This window comes from Metopolophium dirhodum, chromosome 6 (genome assembly GCF_019925205.1).
Source record: "Metopolophium dirhodum isolate CAU chromosome 6, ASM1992520v1, whole genome shotgun sequence".
Classification (NCBI taxonomy): Eukaryota; Metazoa; Arthropoda; class Insecta; order Hemiptera; family Aphididae; genus Metopolophium; species Metopolophium dirhodum.
The window spans coordinates 21724030-21746333 of NC_083565.1; the positions used below are offsets into that span (position 1 = coordinate 21724030).

Sequence of the window (22304 nt, forward strand, 5' to 3'; positions counted from 1 at the left end):
TATTATTGTATAATGTAAATAATGTGTATAAATAATAAATTAGTAATAACGCGAGTTGGAAATAAAGAAAAATTAACAAACGACAATAATTATTTAGTTTTTTGCGTACCACAAATCACAATATGTTATTATTATAATACTTTTTACGAAGCATTTGACATTTGTAATAAGCACTTCAACTTACAAATTCTCGGCAAATTCAACCTATCGAAAACACCAGGCTCAATACGATATCACCATAAAGTCAATATTTCAATTTTTGCGATGAATCTTTTCTTTTTTTTTAGCAAAATACACAATGAAGAACTAAACCGAAAATTTTAAACAATTAGCGAACGTGAAACGGGCTCTTTATGAGAACAGTGGTGACGTGGCGTACACAGGTTTTTTTCAATTGTGGGGGGGGGGGGGGGTTAAACAAAATAAATCAGAATTTTATATCCGTTACCTTATACTAGGTCGTAATATTACTATATCCCGTAACCGTAATAACCTCTATAAATAATTGATAATATTATGCAAAATGTTTCTTCAAAACCATCTTCAGAACTGATATCATGGCTTGTACTTTGCCGTTTATTATATAAGACTTTAGGATAGGAGGGATGATGCCCTTTTAGCCCCCCCCCCCCTTCTGAATACGCCACCGTATGTAAAATATATTATATTTCTGAGAGAATCTAAAACAGAAAATTATCTACACACGCGCATACAATAACAAAGACACCTGTAAGATTACACTGTGTAACCAATATCTACGACAACGATAGCCAACTGATATTGTTCTCGAATGGTTCTCTACACGATAGAGGATAGGTGTGAGTATAAGCCGACGACGTTAAACATGAAAGCTGACGGTAATGAGTAATGACTAATGATAAATCGAGAATAATGAATGTTTAAAAATATACTTGTATATTTTGAATGCACAAGGTCGTTTATCGCGAACGATTTATCACCTACCTACATAGGTAGTCACGACGTCAATATTTGTTAGAATTGTCTGTCGATTATTTATCGGTGATTGTGGCGAGTGTAGACTTGGTGTGGATTTCGGAGAGGACAAACGTTTCGGTTGGAGACTTGCACACCGGAAAAACCGTCGACGCGACCTCCGATATCCAAATAATACACGGCGCCTCTTAATGTCTGTTCACACATTGTAGGTAAGTACTGTTTACTATTGTACGGTTTTGCACTGAACTCGCTAATTATTACTATACAGACGTGCCTATACGATATTATTATTATCTCCTATATAGGTACAATGACAGTTTATGACTTAGACACATTTTACGTTTACTTACGTCCTACATTGTTATTACGAGATATTATTACGTTCTAACAGTGCGGCGTTTGTACGACGACAAAAATGTAAATGTTTATTTTGAAACCTCGCACGTAATTATATTATTTCACAGCTTTGCTTTGTTTCGCATTCGTATTATTCGATAGTTATAAATTATAATATTATCCGCCTGCGGCACATACCCTCGAAACTCTGTAATTGTACGATAATATTGTAGTGACTTTAATGAATATAACTCTATAAATAATAATTAATGTCAAATATAACTTCGATTGAATTAAACTACTCTCTCTCTATATATATAAATATCTACACACTCGGCACGCCGTACACATCATTATTATCATCTCAAGAGGGTGTCCAACCCACATGGGTTGTCTCCGTCTTACAAAATATTTACAACATAAAACTGTTTTGCATGGGACAATTTTACTGCCTCTGCATTCATAGTAAAATTACTGAAATTCCACAACGCGTAAGAACTTTATCTGTGTCGTAGGGTTTTTATAATTATTGGATAACATAAATTCATTTAAAGTTATCAGTTTGAGAACATCAGGTTTTTTTTTGTTTATTTAAGTATTAAAAATTATTGGTTAGTGTCATAGAAAATATTAATACACTACGACACAGATAAAGTTTTGTTTATTAATTATAAATTTTGGTCATTCTACTATCAATACAGAGAGAATAAAATTGTTCCGCGCTTAGTAGTTTTTGGTTTGTTGTAAATATTTTGTGAGACGGAGACAACACATGCGGGGGTTACGTCCCCCAATAAGGGGCCCGGGGCCAGTTTTTTTTAAATTGTTCGCAATTCTATAAAACTTGAATATTACGTTTTATATTTTAGTTGCCACCTTTATAACTATAATTTTCCACTAATCTACTCACCCAATACCTATTTAGGGAGGGGGGGGTTGATATCGAAAAAAATTACTTCACGGTAATAATTCTCAGCCCTTGTAAAATTGTCGGATTTCGATAACTATTTTTTCATCTGAAAGAAGAAGACTTTCTATACAGGCCACACCAAACTCTGATTTTATTTTATTTCAAATAATGGTATAATATAGTTACATATATAAAAAAAGTGCTTAAAATTGTATTATTTTTGAAGACATACTATTATAAAGCTTGAGGTTAAAATATTGAAAAACGGAGTTCGATGCGGCCTGTAGAATATTACTATCTGTTAGTTAAAAAAAAAAAAATTATCAAATTTGGTTGATTCTACAGAACAGGATCACTATGCCCGTAGAGCGTATTTTTATGTACAATATTACATTGGCACAGGGTGTATCTTGAGAAGATAGTGGAGTTTTCAATGTTTCTCTAATTTACAATAGCAGTCTCGCGTACAAACAATGACTGTAATCGCGAAATTGAATGACATATTATTTTTCTTATTATACACGTGCAACTGCCGTTAATTTGGTTTATATACCTATGATACTATACGCTATAATATATAGACCACAATACACTAATAGTCTTAATTATACATTTGAAAAGGATGAATATCACGAGCACAATAATAATAATATTATACAATATTATGTTATAATATACGCGTAAACAATTACGCGCCATTACAATATAATTATATAAAATATAGGTCAAGGACGATGACCTATACGTGATTGTCCAAACATTATATTATGTACAGGCATACTGATTGATGCATTATCTTATACGAATACAATATTATATACTTCAGACTCTGAAGGTTTAATAGGGTCATTTAATTTTCCAGTTCTTGAGCACTGCTACGCCTTGTGTTAAATGCATAATTTTACTATAGGCTTCCGCGTCTAAGTCCCGTCGGATTTTGAAAAAAAACACTTTAAAACGTATTACTCATTTTCCGGATCAACGTTCGTGACTAGAAATCACTATCGGTTATTAATACAACTAACAAAACTCTCTGATCCGGAAACGCTGCAGATGTTGACAAAACAATGGGATTAAACAATACTAATAACGTGTGCAATTTAAAACAAGTATGAATGAACGATTTTAAACAAATAGTAACAATAATGATATTAATATTAACTATATTATTATAATAATAATATACTAACACTATATTAAATATAATTTACGCACATATCTTTGTCATATATATATATAAATACATAATATAATTTATTATATATGACACGATAATATTTTAAATATAACATTCTAAATAATAATATAATGTTATTCTATAATAATTATTGTAATAATAAATACATATTATAGGTAATATATTATGTATGTATATATATATATTATATTTATGTACATCTATGTAATATAATAGTGCTTTAGATCAAATATACAATAGTTTATAATATTATAGAGCTAGACTTAAAATACGAATAGTAATTATATCACAATAATAAATGATTATATTATGTTTACCCTGTGTAACATCCTAGGAAAAATAAAAACGGAAAAGGTATTGTTCAAATTATCTTTCTTTTTTTTTCTTTTTTTTGGTTGGTAACTTTTAATCACCCCCGCGAAGGCCCGGTCGTTTTAACCCACTCAAGTTTTCAAACGCGAAATGGAAACGTAAGGCGAAAGAAATGTTCGGAACAGAACAGAACCCGGTCGCATAATGATATATATATAGGCTGATTACTTTCGGAATAAAAAATTCTAAACGTAAAGTGTATCGTGCATGCTAAAACCACTCGTGTGTGATTATAGCGGAAAAAACCGAGCCAGCACGACTGCTTTTACTGGTGCTTCTAAATAAAAAAAAAAAGAATTAATCGTTTGTTTTTTTTTGTATTTTTGTTTTTTACCATTTGTATAGAACCAGAAAAATCGGAAAACGTAGAAGAAAGATGATACGAGTACCTAACCTATATCATTGTTTTATATTCTCGTGAATAGCAAACATATTATAATACCATCTCGCCAAACACGTCGGAAAACGACTACCGCCTATACTTAACCTACCTGGTACCCACCTATACCTAATATACCTAATCAAACCGCAAAGGAAATAAATAATTCAATTAAATACTGAGCGCTGCTACGACACATTCTAATAATAATATAATGATATTCCGTCTGATTTATTATATTATAATAATGATATTTCGATCGTATTCAAGAGATCAGTTACGGTGGGACGGTGGCGGCAATGGGCAGGTGGTTGAGTGGCGGGGTAGGGGGTGCACGTGGTCCTGGAGGGGGCTGGCTGTGTTCGGGTCGAGTGTGCAAATCGTTTGTGTAAAATAAATGTATTAATAACGTCATAAGGCGCGATGACAGTATAATAATATTCCTTAACAATATGGTACGTTAAATATTGAAAAGGGCTCGTGATGTACTTGCGCGTGTGGATTACCGCTAGTCGTATTATAGTAGAGGAGAATATTCCTCTAGTTTCATTATTTATCACTCTTGAAATTACGCGAAAAAGCCATTATAATAATTACGTCTGGAACGTCGTGTTGGTATTATAACGTATTGCGTAGGTATTATTATAGGTGTCGGTCGTCAAACCTTCGGTCTATCGAAAACCGACTGCTTTTAAGACGAATTGAATCCGTCTGGCGGTCGGTGGTTAGCCCAGGACTTTTAAAAATTAAAAAAAAAAACGGTTTGAAAAATAATTTTGAAATTTTCCTTTTCGCGGGTGTCGAACATCGTAATAATATTATGGAACAGCGTTTAGGATATTTTCTTGGCAAGTGTGTCACTCGGACTGAATGGTTGAACACTACCTATAGAATAATATGTAATCGTCTGCTATATTATCTCAAAAATAAACTGTATGAAAAATATCGCTGTACTCGTCGAATCGTGTCGTTTTGAAAATCGTTAGGCTTCATCCGTCTCAACCCCACCAATCAAATTGTACCAGATCTTCTCATACAATACGCGAACTCATTTCTCGTGTAGACGACTATTATATTGTTGTGCCATGAAATTTCGATATTGTTTTTATGTTTATGACTGCGACGGATTTCGGAACACAAACGGTGGATTACGAACGTTTCTGGCAGAATACTTCTGTGACAACGACCACATAATATTCCTATCGGTTTAACGCCGTTTGCGGTCAGATCGATATTGCTGTTGTGAATACGCCAACACGATGCACACAACCGTGATCGGTGTCCGTCGTGTTTACCTCGTCATAGAATGATTGGATTTCGTGTGAGGTATTCGAAAAACGCTCAATAATATTATATTGATTTAGTGATTTTACACGATTGTGAAAACGTCGCGAAAGTTTTTAACGGCGTACGCATAGCACGCGGCGATCGTATAAGAGACTCGAAAATATAACAATCGCGAGTAGCCTTCTTCTTATCTGCTCCGAACAGACGCGGACGAGTGTAATTTACTTAAGATTATTTTTAAGAAAAAAAACGACCGCAAACTTTGTTATTCGACCATTAAATCGTTTTCCCCTGGGGAATCCCGCACCGTAAGCACACGGAGAGCAACTCGACTGCGATTCCACACCACACGAGATACTAATAATATAATTTAGTTAAAACGCGTGCGAAGATTTTCCACTTTTACCCATACGACTTTAATCCATTTGACCGCAGCCGCGGTGCAGCAGTGGCCGTGCACTCTCCCCGTCATACCTATATCGTTAACCTAACCTAACCACTATCGTTTCGTAGGTAATAATAATATTATGTTATATTGTTAACGATGCTTTTGCTGAAACGATGGGACACGGTAATTATTACTAGTTGGGTAATTGTAATTTTTAGATGTGAGATTATTTTTAAAAAAAAAAACACGACTACAGATTTCGAATGTTCGAATTTTTCGAGCAATTTTTCGAAAACAAATTGCTGGCAGAGACGTGACGCAACATTTCGAACGCAAGACCCGATAAAATAATATAATAATAAAATGATATTATAATGTATAATGATCGCCCCGAGTTTGTTTTCAAGTCGAATGGGCGTGACGGTGAATAAATATTTTCCGATTTCGTCTTGATAACGCGTTTGTAAAATATGACGTACTGAAATCGTCGTTAGCCTTTTGCGCGTCATCAACTAGAAAACAGACTATTAAGGGTTTACATTTATCTCGGTGGTTTCGTAAAATTCAGTTTTAAACTATAATATAATAAGTATCACAATAATATTATTATTACGTTCTGGTTCGGACGCAGAAGTAAAAAGGTTTTCCGACGAAGGAATTTCGTCTGCCAATCGAACTTGTACGGTACGTGTAATAGTCTGGCAAGTATATAAGACAATACAATAATACATCTTAATAACGACGACACGGCTTACCGCGGAAGGTAGGATTTCTGGAAAACGTTATTTTGAAAAATTCTCTCTTGTTGCGCAACAGTGACGGTATATTTTGGTTGTTAAAAAAATATCGCCGAAAAAAAAAGTTATCATCGTAAGTGAATAAATTATTGGCTTTCAGACCGGGGTTGAAGTATACAAAGTTATTGCATTTATACTCCTTCTCGATCAAATATTTGATGATAGAAACGAAAATGGCAGCGTAAAGGGAGCCAATAATAATCGAGTATATATGCGCGGGATTTTGAATTTGTCAGCGTATTTTTGATGATAAGAAAAATTGATATTTGTGATATCCCTTTACGCAGCCATTTTGTTTCTGATGATAACAATCGGAGTCTATATTATGCAATAACCTATTTATTTCAACCATGGTTCAAACCGATGTAGGTATATTAAATCAAACAGCGGTTGTGCGTATCGCGACGATGCCTATTCCTCCACGGCATAAACAATAATAATAATAATGTTGTGCGCACAGTCCGAATCCGACGAATTACGGATTTTTAACCAAATCGTACCTCAGAATTAGTCTCAGCTGATGGTTCGTGTCGGTATTCATAAATTTAATTTTGAAGAGTCGCGAAAAATCTGTTTTCCACTATTGATGATATTATTATGATATTACATCCACACGCGTCGAGTTAAAAACCCTTTGTTCCCGCATCAGCATAATAATAATAATATAATATTATTATTTTACTACGACAGAAAAGAAGAATATTATTAATACTGCGTTATCGTCGCTGCAGATGAGATTTGATTGGATTACGAACAACAGACGTTCGTCAACAGTGTAGCAGCGGCGGCGGCGGCGGCCTGGCAGACAATAATAATATTATATTATTATATAGGTAATAATATTATTATTATTATTATTATTATTATTATTATGATATATCGAAATATATGTGGGCGCTATTAATTATTATTGAACAGAGGGCGTCTTGTGCCGCGTACGAATGGGAATACGTAATTGGAGTGTGTAATATAATCACAATTATTATTATTATTATCATTGTCGATTTGTCGCGAGAGGTTTACTCGTGGGCATTGGTAACTAGGTACCACACCGGTATAGGCTGTACCAGGAACAATCAACTGCGACGCTGTCGGGCATTTCGATAATATTAATTTATTATATTCCATCGTGAACGCGTTCGCGCATCCGCGGTCTCACACTCGCGAAAATAATGATATTACAGAAAATATTATGACGCACGTTTCGACGCAAAAGAATCCGAACCGATTTTCGTCGAAAAAGTTATTTTCCGCGTCTAAATGTCAATGCGCGATGTGTGATAATAACATTATTATCATTGTGTCACACGTCGTGACGATGGTATTATGTTATTATTGTTATTCTCTGATTGATCGAAAACCGCGTATTTTAAACAATCGAGAGGACGTATATATTGTCACGTAACTGTACTATTATAATAATATTATCGTGTCGTGTTATTTTATCACTATTATCATGCGATGTTTTGCGAAAAAAAAATCGTTGGACGCGGTCATCGCGGCACACAGACGCGCGTGTGTAGAGAAAAAAAGTTTTCCAAACATTTTCCTTTGAAAAACATAAATTTTCTAACGACACGGGTAGGTATTATTGTTGTTGTTGTTAATTCCGCGTAGAATCGAATAGAAAAAAAACAAAATAAACACGCCGAGTGTTGTATTTCAAATTACGAATGCAAAAAAAAATAATAACAACGATAAAACAACGGAACAAAAAAACCGACGATTTTAAATCGTACGACGGACAGAGCGCGAAACAACCAAAAAGAGAAAACATAGAATGGAGTGTGCATAAATCACTATGGTCTATAAATCACTAGAATAAAATTCCTCGTGCCCTGTTCAATTTATACCTAATATAATATACCACGCATGCAGCCGCGGCCTACTTGAAGGTGATTATTCTTCCACGTAGGTAGGTTAGGTTAACCTGCCTATTTTTTGTCCGTTTAAATCACACCGACCGTCACCGGGTCTTAATTCGTTTTTGTATCGGATTTTTTTTCCCCCTCCCCGTTAGGTATGCCTGGATATCCGGCGACACGGATCGATCCGGAAACGTTTTTTTTTTTTTTTTCGCAAATCGCGTAACTATATACGATATAATAATACCTACGTATACGACGTATAGGTTAGGCCGTATATGTAATAATAATATCACTATTTCGTTTTGATACCAACGGGGACACCTGCGCTAACGCCCCCCCCCCCAGACTTTCTCCGATGCCTACATATTATTATTACGATTATTATATTATAAATCGTTTTAAAATATCGTGACCTAGGTATAACAATATAAAAGTCTGCGCGCAGAGGAAAGTCGGCTCTAGCGTTTAGGTTTGTCTCGAGGTTAAAGTAGAGGTAGGGATCAAGGACTGTATAGAGGAGTGTTCAGCGACGAGAAAATAAGCACCCTGTAACTGCACACTGATACTAAACGTATTAATACAGTAATATAGGTACGGAGGTAAAAATAGGAACCAGGACGTAATATTATTATAAATGTCACACTCGGCCGCGAAAACGCGTTCAGGACCATATTTTCTGGCGGCGACGAATGAAAAAAACATCGTAACGAAAAAGACGAAAACACAATTATCATTATTAATGAATACAGCCCCCCCCCCCCCCGATAATGTTCCCATGTTATAACATAATGTATTGCGTTACGTGAAATTACGACCTATAAGTGTGTGCGTCAGTGGCCGTCAATGGGTGTTGTGAGAGGGATAGATCCCCCCCCCCCCCCGGTGACCTTTTTTTTCAACGTTTAAGATCTGATAATCATAAATTATATATTCGACAGTCAAATTGTGCGTTAAAAATTCAGCCAAATCCCTCCCCCACCCTTGACAAAATCTTTTGACCTCCACTGGTGATGTGTGTGTGTGCGTGTGTGTATGTGTGTCTTGTTCAGTCTTATCGTCAAACGAACGGGTGGAACTTAAGGGTAGTAATTGAACCGGACGCGTTGGCGGTCGCGGCGTCACCGGCGGGTGCAATGCGCGTCATCTCGATGGACTCGTGGCCACTGCCACTACCACCGCCGTCGTCCTCGTCGCCGCCTCCACTGTCACCCCCACCGCCGCCACTGTCTTCGCTGACGGTGGCCACCAGGGGGTTGGCCGCGGGGGTACCATTCCCGCGGCGCGTCGTCCTTTCCGGCCGGAGGTGATCCGTCGGAGGTGTCGGCCGCGGGAGCGCGCGCCTGCCGGGGCGGCGACGAGCACGATGACGCCGCGGACGACGACGAAGACGGAGACCGTTCGTTTCTCGGTCGCCTCCCGCCGCCGGCTGCGGCCGCGGTCTCGTCGTCGTACACCGTGACGGCCACGTGGTCGCTTTCGTTGAGCCACTCGAGCACGAGCGTCCGGTGCGCCTTGACGAACCGCTCGAACACGTCCACGCCCGAAACGTCCGTCTGCACGGCCACGTCCGCCGTGCTGGCCACCGACGGCCTGTGGTAGTACCGCGGCTGCTGGAGCTGCAGCTGTTGGTGCGGATGCGGCGGTGACGACGACGGCGGATGCGTGTAAACGGCGCCGCCACCGGTGTGCTGCTGCTGGTACGGCAGGCACTGCTGGCTCGATTGCTGGTACGTGTGGTGTTGGTGGTGCTGCTGGAGGTGTTGTTGGTGTTGCAGGAGGTGGTGATGGTGGTGGTGGTGGTACGGGTGGTGCGGCTGGTGCGCCGGGCTGTCGTATACCGTCCCGTCCCAGCCGAACACCTCGGGCGGGTGCGACGAGCTCCGCTGCAGGATGGCCATCTGCGGCCGCTTGACGTTCTCCGGCAGGTCCGGGTTCGACCTGGCCGGCAACGAGTACGGATACCTGACGTTCGAACTGGTCGTCGCCAGCTCCTGCAGCGCTTGTATGGCGTTTTTCACCTGAAACAGATCGTTCGGACTTAGACACTTAAAGGCACGCGCGATGACGTAGATATGACGTGTGCATAATATATATATTTTATGAGTGGGTGTCCGTGGGTGTGTGCATGAGTGAGTCGGTGGCGGGAAATTGTGTTCGGGGGGGGGGGGGGGACTTTCACAATTTTAAATAATTTAATCGAATCGATCAATTGCAGCTATAAGGACCTTAATATTATAATGTCCGTAATATATAATAGTGTGTAATAATTATTATGTATTGGCTTCTGAAATATTTCACTTGACATTTTTCAATTAAAATATTTCAATGGAATTGTGAAAAAAATATTATTATTAGGATTCGACCGTATAATAATAATATGATTAAAAAAACTGTTGATTATACATACAAAGCAGATCGATGATGAGAATGACTTTTATCAGCCTGCGAGGTTTACGAGTTTCTGTCATGGTATGATAATGCGGTTAATGGTAGGTTCTAATACAAATACATATTATACGATATACCTAATGGTAATGGACTAATTGTAGGTATAACTGGTTAATTTAGAACTTATCGATTGGGTCCCTGGTTATTGATCATTATTTATTAGTTATTAATTAGTATTCGTTACAATAAAACCAACTTTTACAAAATATGTTCTCTTGCTATAAGTTTATGACTATACACTTTTACTTTTTTGTCATAATAAACTATTTTGTCTCATAAATGAAATATTTCGAGAAAATAAATTTTAAAACTCTTAGGATGTATATAGAAACATATACACTATACCATACAAAATATTCAATGGTACAAGGTGAAAAAAAGCAGTATAATACGATTTTGAATATTTTAGATTCTGAGCGGAACGATGGATGAATTGATTTTACATTATTAAGTGTGTGTCTTTTTGTGTCTAGAGACACTTTATACTAGAAAATTGGATTTTAAACTTTTACATTTTTTCTGGTAGATAGTTAATGTCATTGGGGGTGGAGGGCTATCAAAGGGTTAGGTTAAAGTAAAAGTAAAAAGTTCTTTCAAAAAGTATTTTTCTTATAATAATTGTGAAAATTACAGAAAAATGAGTATTTTTAAGCAAAACCAATTTTCGGAAAATTAAATTTTCTTATTTTGTCGTAGGTAACTCAAAAACAATTAACCGTAGATACTTGAAATTCTCATTAAATATTTTCGTATTAGAATTTTCTACGCATGGTATAACTTTTAAAATATTTTTACCCTCTTTTTTTTAGCTATTAAAGACACTATTTAAAATTTTAAAATTGTTTTACCCCAGACATCATGACCATTCCGAATCATACTTATACTATAGTAATTAGTCGCCTATATTTAATTTCTGAATAAAAATTAATGTGCTCGATAATAAAGCAGAGTGAGTGAGTGAGTTCTTCCCAAACATAGTGGTAGTCGACCCATGCGCGAAGGTATATACAACCTATTATGTACGTTGGGCGTTTAACCTACGCCAGTATTACCTAAATATACCACGCGAAGTATAATATTTAAAGTGACAGAATTTAACTCGATACAACGCAGGCACCTATATAAGTATGGATTATACGCGAAGGTATAGTATATACCTAAGTGGATTTTTTCGACCTTTTGGGGAGGACTTTTTTTCTTTTTTTTATAAGATTACAGGTTTTTTTTATTGCGACATAATTACACTATACAGCTGCAGGTAGGTCCTCTGTCGTTTCTACGGATATTGAAAACGATAATATCGCGCATAAACGAAAACGATGTTTATGTACGGTTGCAATTTTTCATGGCCGCCGTACATCGAAGCGCACAGAAGTACGTCCGTTAACTTTGTATAAAATTTACTCAAACGCAGTCACTTCTGCGGCGGCGCGGCGGCATACACTCGCGATAATATGACTAAATGATTTCCGCGACAAAACAACGGACGGTGTCGGTGTCGGTGTGTAAACGCCGCGAAAGTTTTGCATATTACTATATATCGTTTCTGGTGGAATAAATTCCACTCGTACAATTAAGAACTTTAGTTTACAGCGGGGCCTTGCGCAGAGTTTTGAAAACGTTTAGCAAAATTAGAATGCAAATTTATTGTTATAATCGTTTTTTTTTTTTCCGTCGGAAATTGGAACGCCTCACGTTTATAAACACTGCAGAGCACTTATTTGAATTTATTACCGTTCCGTTGTTACACATTTTTGTTTTTACTTAAGTCGGTCAGGAAGGTATAATAATAATAATATAAAAACAAATAATAATAATAATAATAAAAATATTATAATAACCAAATGATAATTTAATGTGCGCGTTTTTTCATGAGTTACCGGTATAGGACCTGGTATAATATTCTGGTCGTTAAGTGCACGATTAATGGTCACTTGTATTTCAGATATTATTTTGTTATTCATCGCAATCGCGATGTCATTTTACGAACGGTATTCGGATTTTTTAAACACCCTGAACGATTTATTATTATATTTTTTTTTTTGTCATCGATCCACGAGAAAACGTAGGTAATTTTGAAAAATGTATAATATTATTTATAAGATATGGATAAAAATTTATATTTTCCAAGGGCTAAAATAATGTTTAATGAAATGCACTATGTTCAGAATTATAATATAGTTATTGATGAAATATAGCCTTGGATACGAGTTGTCTAAATAATGTAGACGTCCGTCCTACATACAAATGTATTAATGACATCGGTTTAAATACGTAGATATAATATAGAAACCTTAAAATTTATAATTTCTACGTGAGTGAAATAAGATGAAATGGAATTGTATTTTAATACGGAAAACAATAATTGTTATTTATTTAAAATTATAAAGCATAATATTTTGTCTTTACGAACTTAGAAAAAAAATACAGAACGTCTGACTGTGCGAAATACCTATGAAATGAATAATAAATAAACGAAAAAAAAATGACCAAATTGTGTACTAGTGTGTTCAAGAATACATTTTGATGAGAGCAAAACGTAGGGTAGACATTTAAAGGTATGAACACCCAATTTTTTTTATAAACAATTAAAATAATATCTGATAGCCAATTCTTGCACACTGCACCTACATAAGATATATAAATAATTTACGCCAAAATTAGTCCACTGAGATGATTCTTCAATTCCGTTTCCGAGGAGCTAATCCGTGTGTTAATGTATTGATGTATTAATGACATCGGTTTAAAAATATAGATAATAAGACAAAAACCTTAAAACGTATAATATCTACGTGAATGAAACAAAGTGAAACGGAACTGTATTTTATTATTGAAAAAAAACTAATTGTTATTTGTTTAAAATTATAAAGCATATTTTGTTTTCACGAATTTAGAACAAAAATACAGAACGTCCGACTGTACGAAATACCTACAAAATGAATAATAAATAAACGAAAAAAAAAATGACCAAATCGTGTACGAGTATAACTGCAGTCTGTTCAACGATACACATTGCAAGTAAAACGTAAGGTACATATTTAAAGGTATGAAGACCCGATTTTTATATGATAAATTAAATTAATAATATCTGATAGCCGATTTCGGCACACTGTACCTACACACGATGGATTATAAATAATTCATGCCAAATTTGATCCACTGAGATGATGCTTCAATTACGTTTCCGAGGAACTAATCCGTGTATCACATTCGCGCATCGTTACATTTTTTACGCAACACTTCGTGAAAATAATAACCAAGTCTTAAAAAATAATATATATTATTTGAATACGAACAAATATAATATAATATAAGTAGGTCTACAAAACGCGCATAATAAAGTAAATAACAGTCATTGGAGGAAAACAATACCGGAAAACGAAAGTTCACTTTCCATCGTAAAGTTACTTTTATATTTACTTATAATAGCATCAGCGGGAACCTACTTGTCTGCCGAAACGTAATTTAATTTCAATTATTCATCAATAGCTTATTAAATAAGGGTTCGTTAAAAGTTTCAAGTTTTAAACATCATTGTATTTCTATTATAATATGTATTATATAGGTGTGTATACCTATGTAGTTTTTAATGCCAGGTCTAATTAAGTAGAATGCGATTTTGGTATATTAAACTGATTATCAAAAGACTGCATTTTAATTTATTACTATAATTTTTTTTACGTATTAGATTGGTAGCTCGTGCTATGTTTAAAATTTCAACTGTTATTTAGGTAAGGGAGAGTGTGGTAAGTTGACGATCCTGAGGATTGATAAATATATTTTACATTATTAAATAATAGACGGAAAATCTTGAAATTTTGTACCACACTCTCCCAGAATCGTTAGATAAATGTATTCAAATGATTTTTTTAACAATAACAATTATACATTTGTAATTAATATAAAAGTAAAAGTTTTACCATGACGTGTGTGTATGACTTACCTCTTGACTTAAAGTTGCGACGTGATAATGAAGTGAAGTAACTTGTGTGTCCAGTCTGTCAACATTGACTTTTCTGTGTTCGATATCACTTCGAGGCAGCGTTCTTGATCTATAAGCATATAATATATATTTTACTACGATCAAAGTATACGAATTTAATAATTTTTTATTTTATTTCAAATCGTTGCTTAATATAATAATTATAATTAATTTAATTAACTTATTTAGTATGATAATCTTAAGAAAAATAACTCAATAACTGTGTATGTACTTACACAATACGTATCTAATTTAAAACAAGAATAGTGCAATCAAATATATTTCATTTTTGATTGAAAATAATTATGAACTTAGCGAAATTGTTATACCTACGGGAATTAAATAATATACGTAAGGTCTGACAAAAATATCGATATGAAATGTTAATTTTTCAGCAGAGTCAAAACTATTTCAACTTGTTATTAAAAATAACGATACCTAGGTACTTATACTGAATTTTCATAATATTATATTACAGTTTATAGTTTATACGAGAGTATGGTAGGTAGGTACAAGTGCAGTGAAAATGTCTGTACTGATATAACTCTGAATACACGATTAAGTTAACTTCCAATTTTATATGTTATATAGGTACCTGAACTGCTGTTTTGCAACACGAACACGTCGTCATGCATAATATTATATGCGACAATGTTTTAAGTTTAAGTTTTACTTGTACATTTTGATCACACCTCCCATAAAGAAACACTTAACACGGCTCCTAATGGGATCCTCGAAAGTATAACTTAACAGCGTGAACGTTTAGGTAGCAATTAATGGTATAATATTACTCGTGGTCAACTATACTCTAATGTACTGCCGGGAATTTTATCGACTGTGAAGTATCTCTGAGATGAGGGTACTTCAAGTTTGTACTTCAAACAAAATAATATATATTTCATGAAAAATATGACAAAATATAATATAGAAACATACAACAAGTACACATAATATTATATTGGCTATGATGGCTATGATTATTAATAAAACATTTTTGGTTTTTGGTGTTGCTTGAAACGTCGTCGACAACAATTTAAATATTTTAAAATACGAGACAATACGATGACATGTACAAACCTAAACATTAGAGTGCTGTTTATAGATTATAATAAAATTAAAAATAAATAGTAATACATAGATTTACGGATAACTAAGTATTTGAAATGTACGTATACATATTTTATAGCAAGGTACTGTTTTAAACTATGTGTTTTTTTTAAAAAATTCATCTACATAAAATAAACGTACTTAACTCTGATTGTTTTTTTTTATGAATAAAATAAGCTATATAAATATGAAATATAATATATTCATATTATGATCGTCTCATTAATGCGAGTTCTGTTTATTTTTTTATCTCGCCTACTTGATAAGGTTTTGAAAGCGAATAGAATTTTTACGAAAAAAAAGTACAATTATGTAAGTACGAGATACCATTTTATTTATTGTTATTCGTGCTTTTATATTATTATCACCGTGGAATTGTTGCTGATTTTTTTCTCAGCACAACCATCTGTTTTTACGACATAATAAAAACCAGGTCACTTTTTATAATTTTTGAAGACTCTTTGAAATGGTTATTTTTTTAAACCACCGTCGATTTAATCATTTTGCACACAATTATATATTGCACAATGTATATTATTTTATTTTACCCGGCCAGTTTAATATTTTGAAATTGTTTACCTGTTTTGAGATAGTTTAGTGAGGTTATGTCTGCTCGGACTATAACTGGAGTGCAACGGTGATCTAGAAGGAGGCGATTTCGGAGATCCATCGCATTCTTCTTGCAAGTTTTCATCGTCTTCGCTTATCGATGGTAACGTCAACGTCGTAATACCATTTTGATCGATTTCCTACGCAAATTAAGTTCAAAATAAAAGGAAAAAAAGGTTTTTAAATTGAATTATGCTAGTTCATTCGTTATAATAAATATTACGGAACACAACAAGTAGAAATGTTAACAGAAATTATGAGAAACAACGTCAAGAGCTCTCAATCTACATCTAAAAATTATTTTCAATAATAAGTGTTCTTGTTGGTTTTTTAAAAGTGCCTACAAAAAATTAGACATTCTTCTTTTTACAAATAATTGGTTGTCTCTGTTTTAAGTACGGAACATTAACTATAGTTATCAATTCACCTTCCAAATAATCAATAGCGAAAATATCTTTAGTGAAACATGCTTTAGGTATGAGTATTTTGTTTGAATCTTAAAAATTAAAAAAAAAGGTAGGTATAAGTTTTAAGTATTTAAAATAATTATACTTCAATGAGAGAAAAATATCCGTTAAAATGAAAAGCAATTACAAATTACTGATCATTAATTAGTGATCACTAACAAAATATTTTTGACCTATTTTATTGAATAATAATATACACTTAACAATGATTTTGAAAGTTACGAGAAGAGAATGTTTTTAACAAACTTTACAAAACTATCTTTTGTCTTTTAAAATGTGTAGTGTGAGGATAAATCACACTTAATTAATTTTATAAATTTCTACTTGAAAAAATAGTTTTTAAATAAATTTAAAAGAAAAATACTTATACCTACGTAGGTCATACTCGTGAAATAGTAATTTTGTTCGGCAAATATATTATATCATAATAATTGACCGTTAAAAGTTTTGGAAAATTAACTCGACATTATATTACGGACTGTCACACACTATTGCTATTTATACTGAAATATCGTTTCAAGAGTGGTAAAGACCCTGAAAGTCACATCCATACTAATATATTTTAAAACTACAAATTTTACTCAATATTTCATAAATCATACGTTTATGTCGGATAATTTCTTTTTTTTAAACATTACGTCAACTTAAAAAAAAAAAAATATTTATGTTTAAGAACTATAATAGTACCTATTAGTTTTTTAAATATAAAAGAGACATATTAGAGTGTGAAAAAATGTATTCTGCACTAGGCATTGATAAAGTTACCATTTAATTATACTCAAGGCTCTATTATAGTTTGAATGGGTTCCTATAATGGGCGAGTGACTATTAGTAGGATCTTTGTAGACATATAATTTTATATTTTCAAGGTACATTCAGGCGAGGAACAATGTTTTGTAACCATGCAATTTCCAGTAATAGTAATGACATAATATTGTGTTGGTTATTATAAACATTAATTTTTCAAAATAATTTGTTAACATTTCATTATATCAAAACCCTTAAGAAGCGATTGTGTGTGACATGCCTAGAGCATTATTGGTTCAACGCAAAATGTAGGCTCATTGTTAATTCCATAATAGCTATTAACGAAAATATCATATCATATTATAGTGAGTATATTATAGAAATATTAATAACAATATAATATCATGCTTTCAATTAAAACAAAATATGTACTTTGTGAGGTTTAATTACTTCGGCCTCGTATCCTTCACGTATGTTGTACGTCAAGTCATGTTGTATGTCGTTTGCAAACTCCTGTTGGTACTCGGGGTAAAGCCGCAAAACTTCTACCAACCCGAGCACATTAATGCACTTTAGGTCGCAATAAGTTAGAGCTTTGACATCGCAACTAGACTTGACCACCGTGTCACCTCCTGCTCCGCCACCGGTGGTCCCGCCACCGGCGACAACGCCCGCGTTACCTGAACCGCTGCCTTGGCCCAGCCACGTGCTAATGTCACATCCGACCAAATCGCCTTTGCCTGTAAATACAACACGTTGTCCGACGTAAGTACGCGATCGCTACGATGGTATGTGGCCCGCGCTAGAGTCCCTCTAATTGGTTACCGGACAGGTAAGCGCATACCGCGGTATCGGAATGAATATTATATAAATATTAAAATATTATCATTACTCGTAAAAGATACGTCACTGCGTTGTGTACTATTATAATTCGTGTGGCGTAATGTAATTCCAATGGCAGATATGACCTTCACCGAACACGGGTGTTTTAAAAAAAAATCTATCGATCGCTCGGATTACCTAAAATGGCGACGACCATGCCGTTCTGGACGACTTCCATGGACCCGTTGCACAGGTAATAGATGGACGTGAGCGCATCGCCCTTGTGGATGAGGTATTCGCCGGGGGCGCAAAAGTTGCTCCGGATGTGCAACGACAACAACTTCAGGCAACCCTGTGACGCGGACTCGAAAATGGGCAGCTGCAGTATCTCTCGGTGCAGGTGCATGGACACGTCGCCCCTGAGCTCCTCCGGAAACTCCTTGAGCGTCTGGAACAAAAACTATCGATTAAAATGGGCGAAACGGCTACCGCAGAGGTTTGGTGGGCGGGGGAGACGGGGCGCGCCCCGGACGGCTGCCCGCAATTACCTCGTGTATGTCGATACCGTGGTTCAGCGACCACATGGTCTGGAAGTAGTCCTGCATCCTGTGCTTGAGCTCACTGGGTACCTGGTGCAGCGTCAGGAAGTCCTTGAGGTCCCGCCACTTGCTCTGGTACAGCGACCTCCGGGAGTACATGCGCTGGATGATGGCCGTCACGTTACCGAACACCACGGCGTGCATGAGCGCTACAGTGGTATATAACACGGCTGGTTAAAACTAGGTAACAACAGTATACCTGAAGGCTGGTCCAATGGAAACAAATTGTCCCGAGTTATTATGGTTAGTATCGAGGTTAATCCGACGTTAATAATAATAATAATATAAAGATATTTTCCACACCCGATTGATGGGTTCAAAGAACTACTTCATAATATGTTTGCAGGGTCTGGTGAGTTATTGAATAGAGAAATATATTTCATTTTAAAACCGTCGTGTATAACAGAGTGATGCTATTAATAAAATCATATATGCACAATTAGTTTACACAATTAATATTAAGCAAATAAATTACTTTATTACAATATACTTAATACGGATACGGTTATATGGATACGTATCTATAAACACGATTTTACCGTACTTATTACTTTTACAAAAAAAAAAAAAAAATAACGCTTAGACGAAAGCTTACAGTTGACTCTTTAGTAATAATTATTATCGATATCTGAAATATAAAATTACATTTCAAATGCCATACCTAATACTTTATTGGTTTTTGCAGCCGTCTCGAAATCGTTAATAACTCGAATTAGTTTTTTCTCCTCGAACTTAGAACTATCTCGAAAATTTGACCGTAGTTATTAGTTTTAGACAATACGACAAAGGTCCAGCTAGGGTGTAATATTCGCTTTTTAACTAAAACCCACTTTAATACCCAACCGAATCACGGGGGAGACAATGATTACGTCATAACCCCGGTGTCTGTACAAGTGCAGACGCGATGAGACGACGTCGAACGAGACTTAACACCATTACTTCGGACTTACCTCCAATCAGCATCGTGATGATGCTGAATATTTTCTCTGCACCGGTGGTGGCCGACACGTTACCGAACCCGACGCTGGTCAGACTGGAACACGTGAAGTACAACGAAGTTATGTACGCCTCTGAGTGCGTCACGTTGTCCACGTCCTTGTGCAGACGTTCGGCGAGAGTGTTCATCCACCCTGCACAGATTTATAAGACTTAGTACGACATTTAATAACAATTATATAGTTACAATATTTATGACAGTAATAGGTGTAGACGTAACCGGGTAAATTTTTTTGGGGAGTCCAGAATTATATCAGCTGCAGCACAGATTCTGATAATTTATATTTTAAACTAAAACACGATTAAAAAACTGGTGGGGTGAGTTAAGCCTCCCCCCAAGACACCCCCTTATTGTGTTAATGATAATAGATATAATATATATATATGGATATTTTATAGTTTTAAACTGTTGATATGATATTTCGCTCGTCATACGTATAACGATCACATAAATATACTGATATTATTGTGTTTGCGTAAGCGTATTTTTTTTTATTACTACGTGCAGGTCGAAAAGGGTTAGGTTATATTTTGAGACTTTAATACGTATTGATGAAAAAAAAACTTTCAATTTTCGGTACGAGCCGATTAAGTAAAACATGTTTTCCCTTTTAGAAATACAATTTGGGTATTTATGAGTTAATTCCTTTTTAATATAATTTACGCTCCATGAGATTTAAGTGCAGTCATACAATATTGTGATCGGATGAATTCCATTAAAATGATTAATAATATTCGGTAATGTTGGCTAAAGAAATTTCAGTTCTCTATAGGTACCTATATATATATTATTATTATTCAGAGTCGCTTGGGATTGTAATATTGTATAACTGTAAAGATATAAGTTTTTTGTTCTCGATGTTTAAGACTTTTAAATGCAATAAATTACTATATAAGAGCTTATGTCAAATAAAAAGCACGTTGAAAAAGTTTATCATATTTATTTTTGATGGATATTGAACAAACTTCAGTCAATATACACATTGTTGTAAAACAAAAACACGAGATCAGAAAGTCCTGCTTAAACGAACCAAACTAGTAGCATTTACAACACGATTATCATGATCGTACCAATTCATGACATCCACGTGAAAAAGCCATTTGTATTTGATAAACTCGATAGGTAGGTACCGATTCGCCTAAATCTGAGCACCAACTACTTATTATGCTGTGAAAAAAAATGGAATATATTTAACGAAATATCGATAATTCATACCGGAAAACCCACATGCAGTTATTGACTTAAGATATTATAATACCGATGACTATTTTTTTGACCACCTGCCCGAGAATCGTTTTCGATATTATGTTTCACTGCAGTAGTTTTCAGTTATCAAATATATAGGTAGGTACGTCTGATACGTCATGGCTATACGATAAAGTTATTTTCAAGTATACTCGAGTGCTGTATACTGTAGTTCAATAGTTCATGATATAACAGTACTCATATATTATGGCAAGTATAGGTATGTAGATTTTTCAGAGATAAAAATATATAATAAATGCGGTGCACGACGTTACTGCGGCCACGTGTTCTGCTCTTTGTATAAAATATGGTTTGCATAATATAATATAGAAAATCGAACGTTACATAATGACGGTGATACTAATATTGTAGGTATATTATGTAATCGAATATTCCAAATATTACGGTTTTTGTTTACCGTCGATGTAATATTATTGCTTCGTAAACGGGGTAAAAAAAACCGTATTTGTCCGTAATTTTCATATAATATAACGTACGAGCATTATTCGTACGTGGACGTCATCATCTGTTCATGTATTTTATATGTCGCGGTCGCATTATTATTGTACCACACGCGCGTTGTTTGCGCAAAATAAATAATTATTAAGTAACATGATGAATCACATGATTAAAAATGCCGACACCCCCACCGGCTTCTCCTCCCGACAGAGCTTTCGGCCACGCGCACCCACACACCCACGCACCCACGCACCCACACACGTCAGCTACTGTGACAGAGGTTTTATTAGAGACCCAGGGCAGCATCGCATAGTTGAATTTCCGAGTGCA

The 22304-nt window shown here is 35.1% G+C and overlaps 1 protein-coding gene across 1 annotated transcript in view; it reads right to left on the reverse strand.

The window, feature by feature from the left end:
* Positions 1 to 9555: 9555 nt before the first annotated feature.
* The window catches only part of LOC132947280 (potassium voltage-gated channel subfamily H member 8), a 212034-nt gene continuing 199285 nt past the window's right edge, over positions 9556 to 22304 (reverse strand). Inside the window, exons 9-15 of the mRNA XM_061017541.1 lie at positions 20224 to 20403; positions 19223 to 19422; positions 18873 to 19122; positions 18285 to 18592; positions 16609 to 16778; positions 14884 to 14992; positions 9556 to 10510 (exon numbers count right to left, since the gene is read on the reverse strand). Of these exons, the coding sequence (XP_060873524.1) occupies positions 9698 to 10510; positions 14884 to 14992; positions 16609 to 16778; positions 18285 to 18592; positions 18873 to 19122; positions 19223 to 19422; positions 20224 to 20403 (2030 nt within the window). The 3' untranslated portion in view covers positions 9556 to 9697. The remainder of the gene's footprint in view (positions 10511 to 14883; positions 14993 to 16608; positions 16779 to 18284; positions 18593 to 18872; positions 19123 to 19222; positions 19423 to 20223; positions 20404 to 22304) is intronic.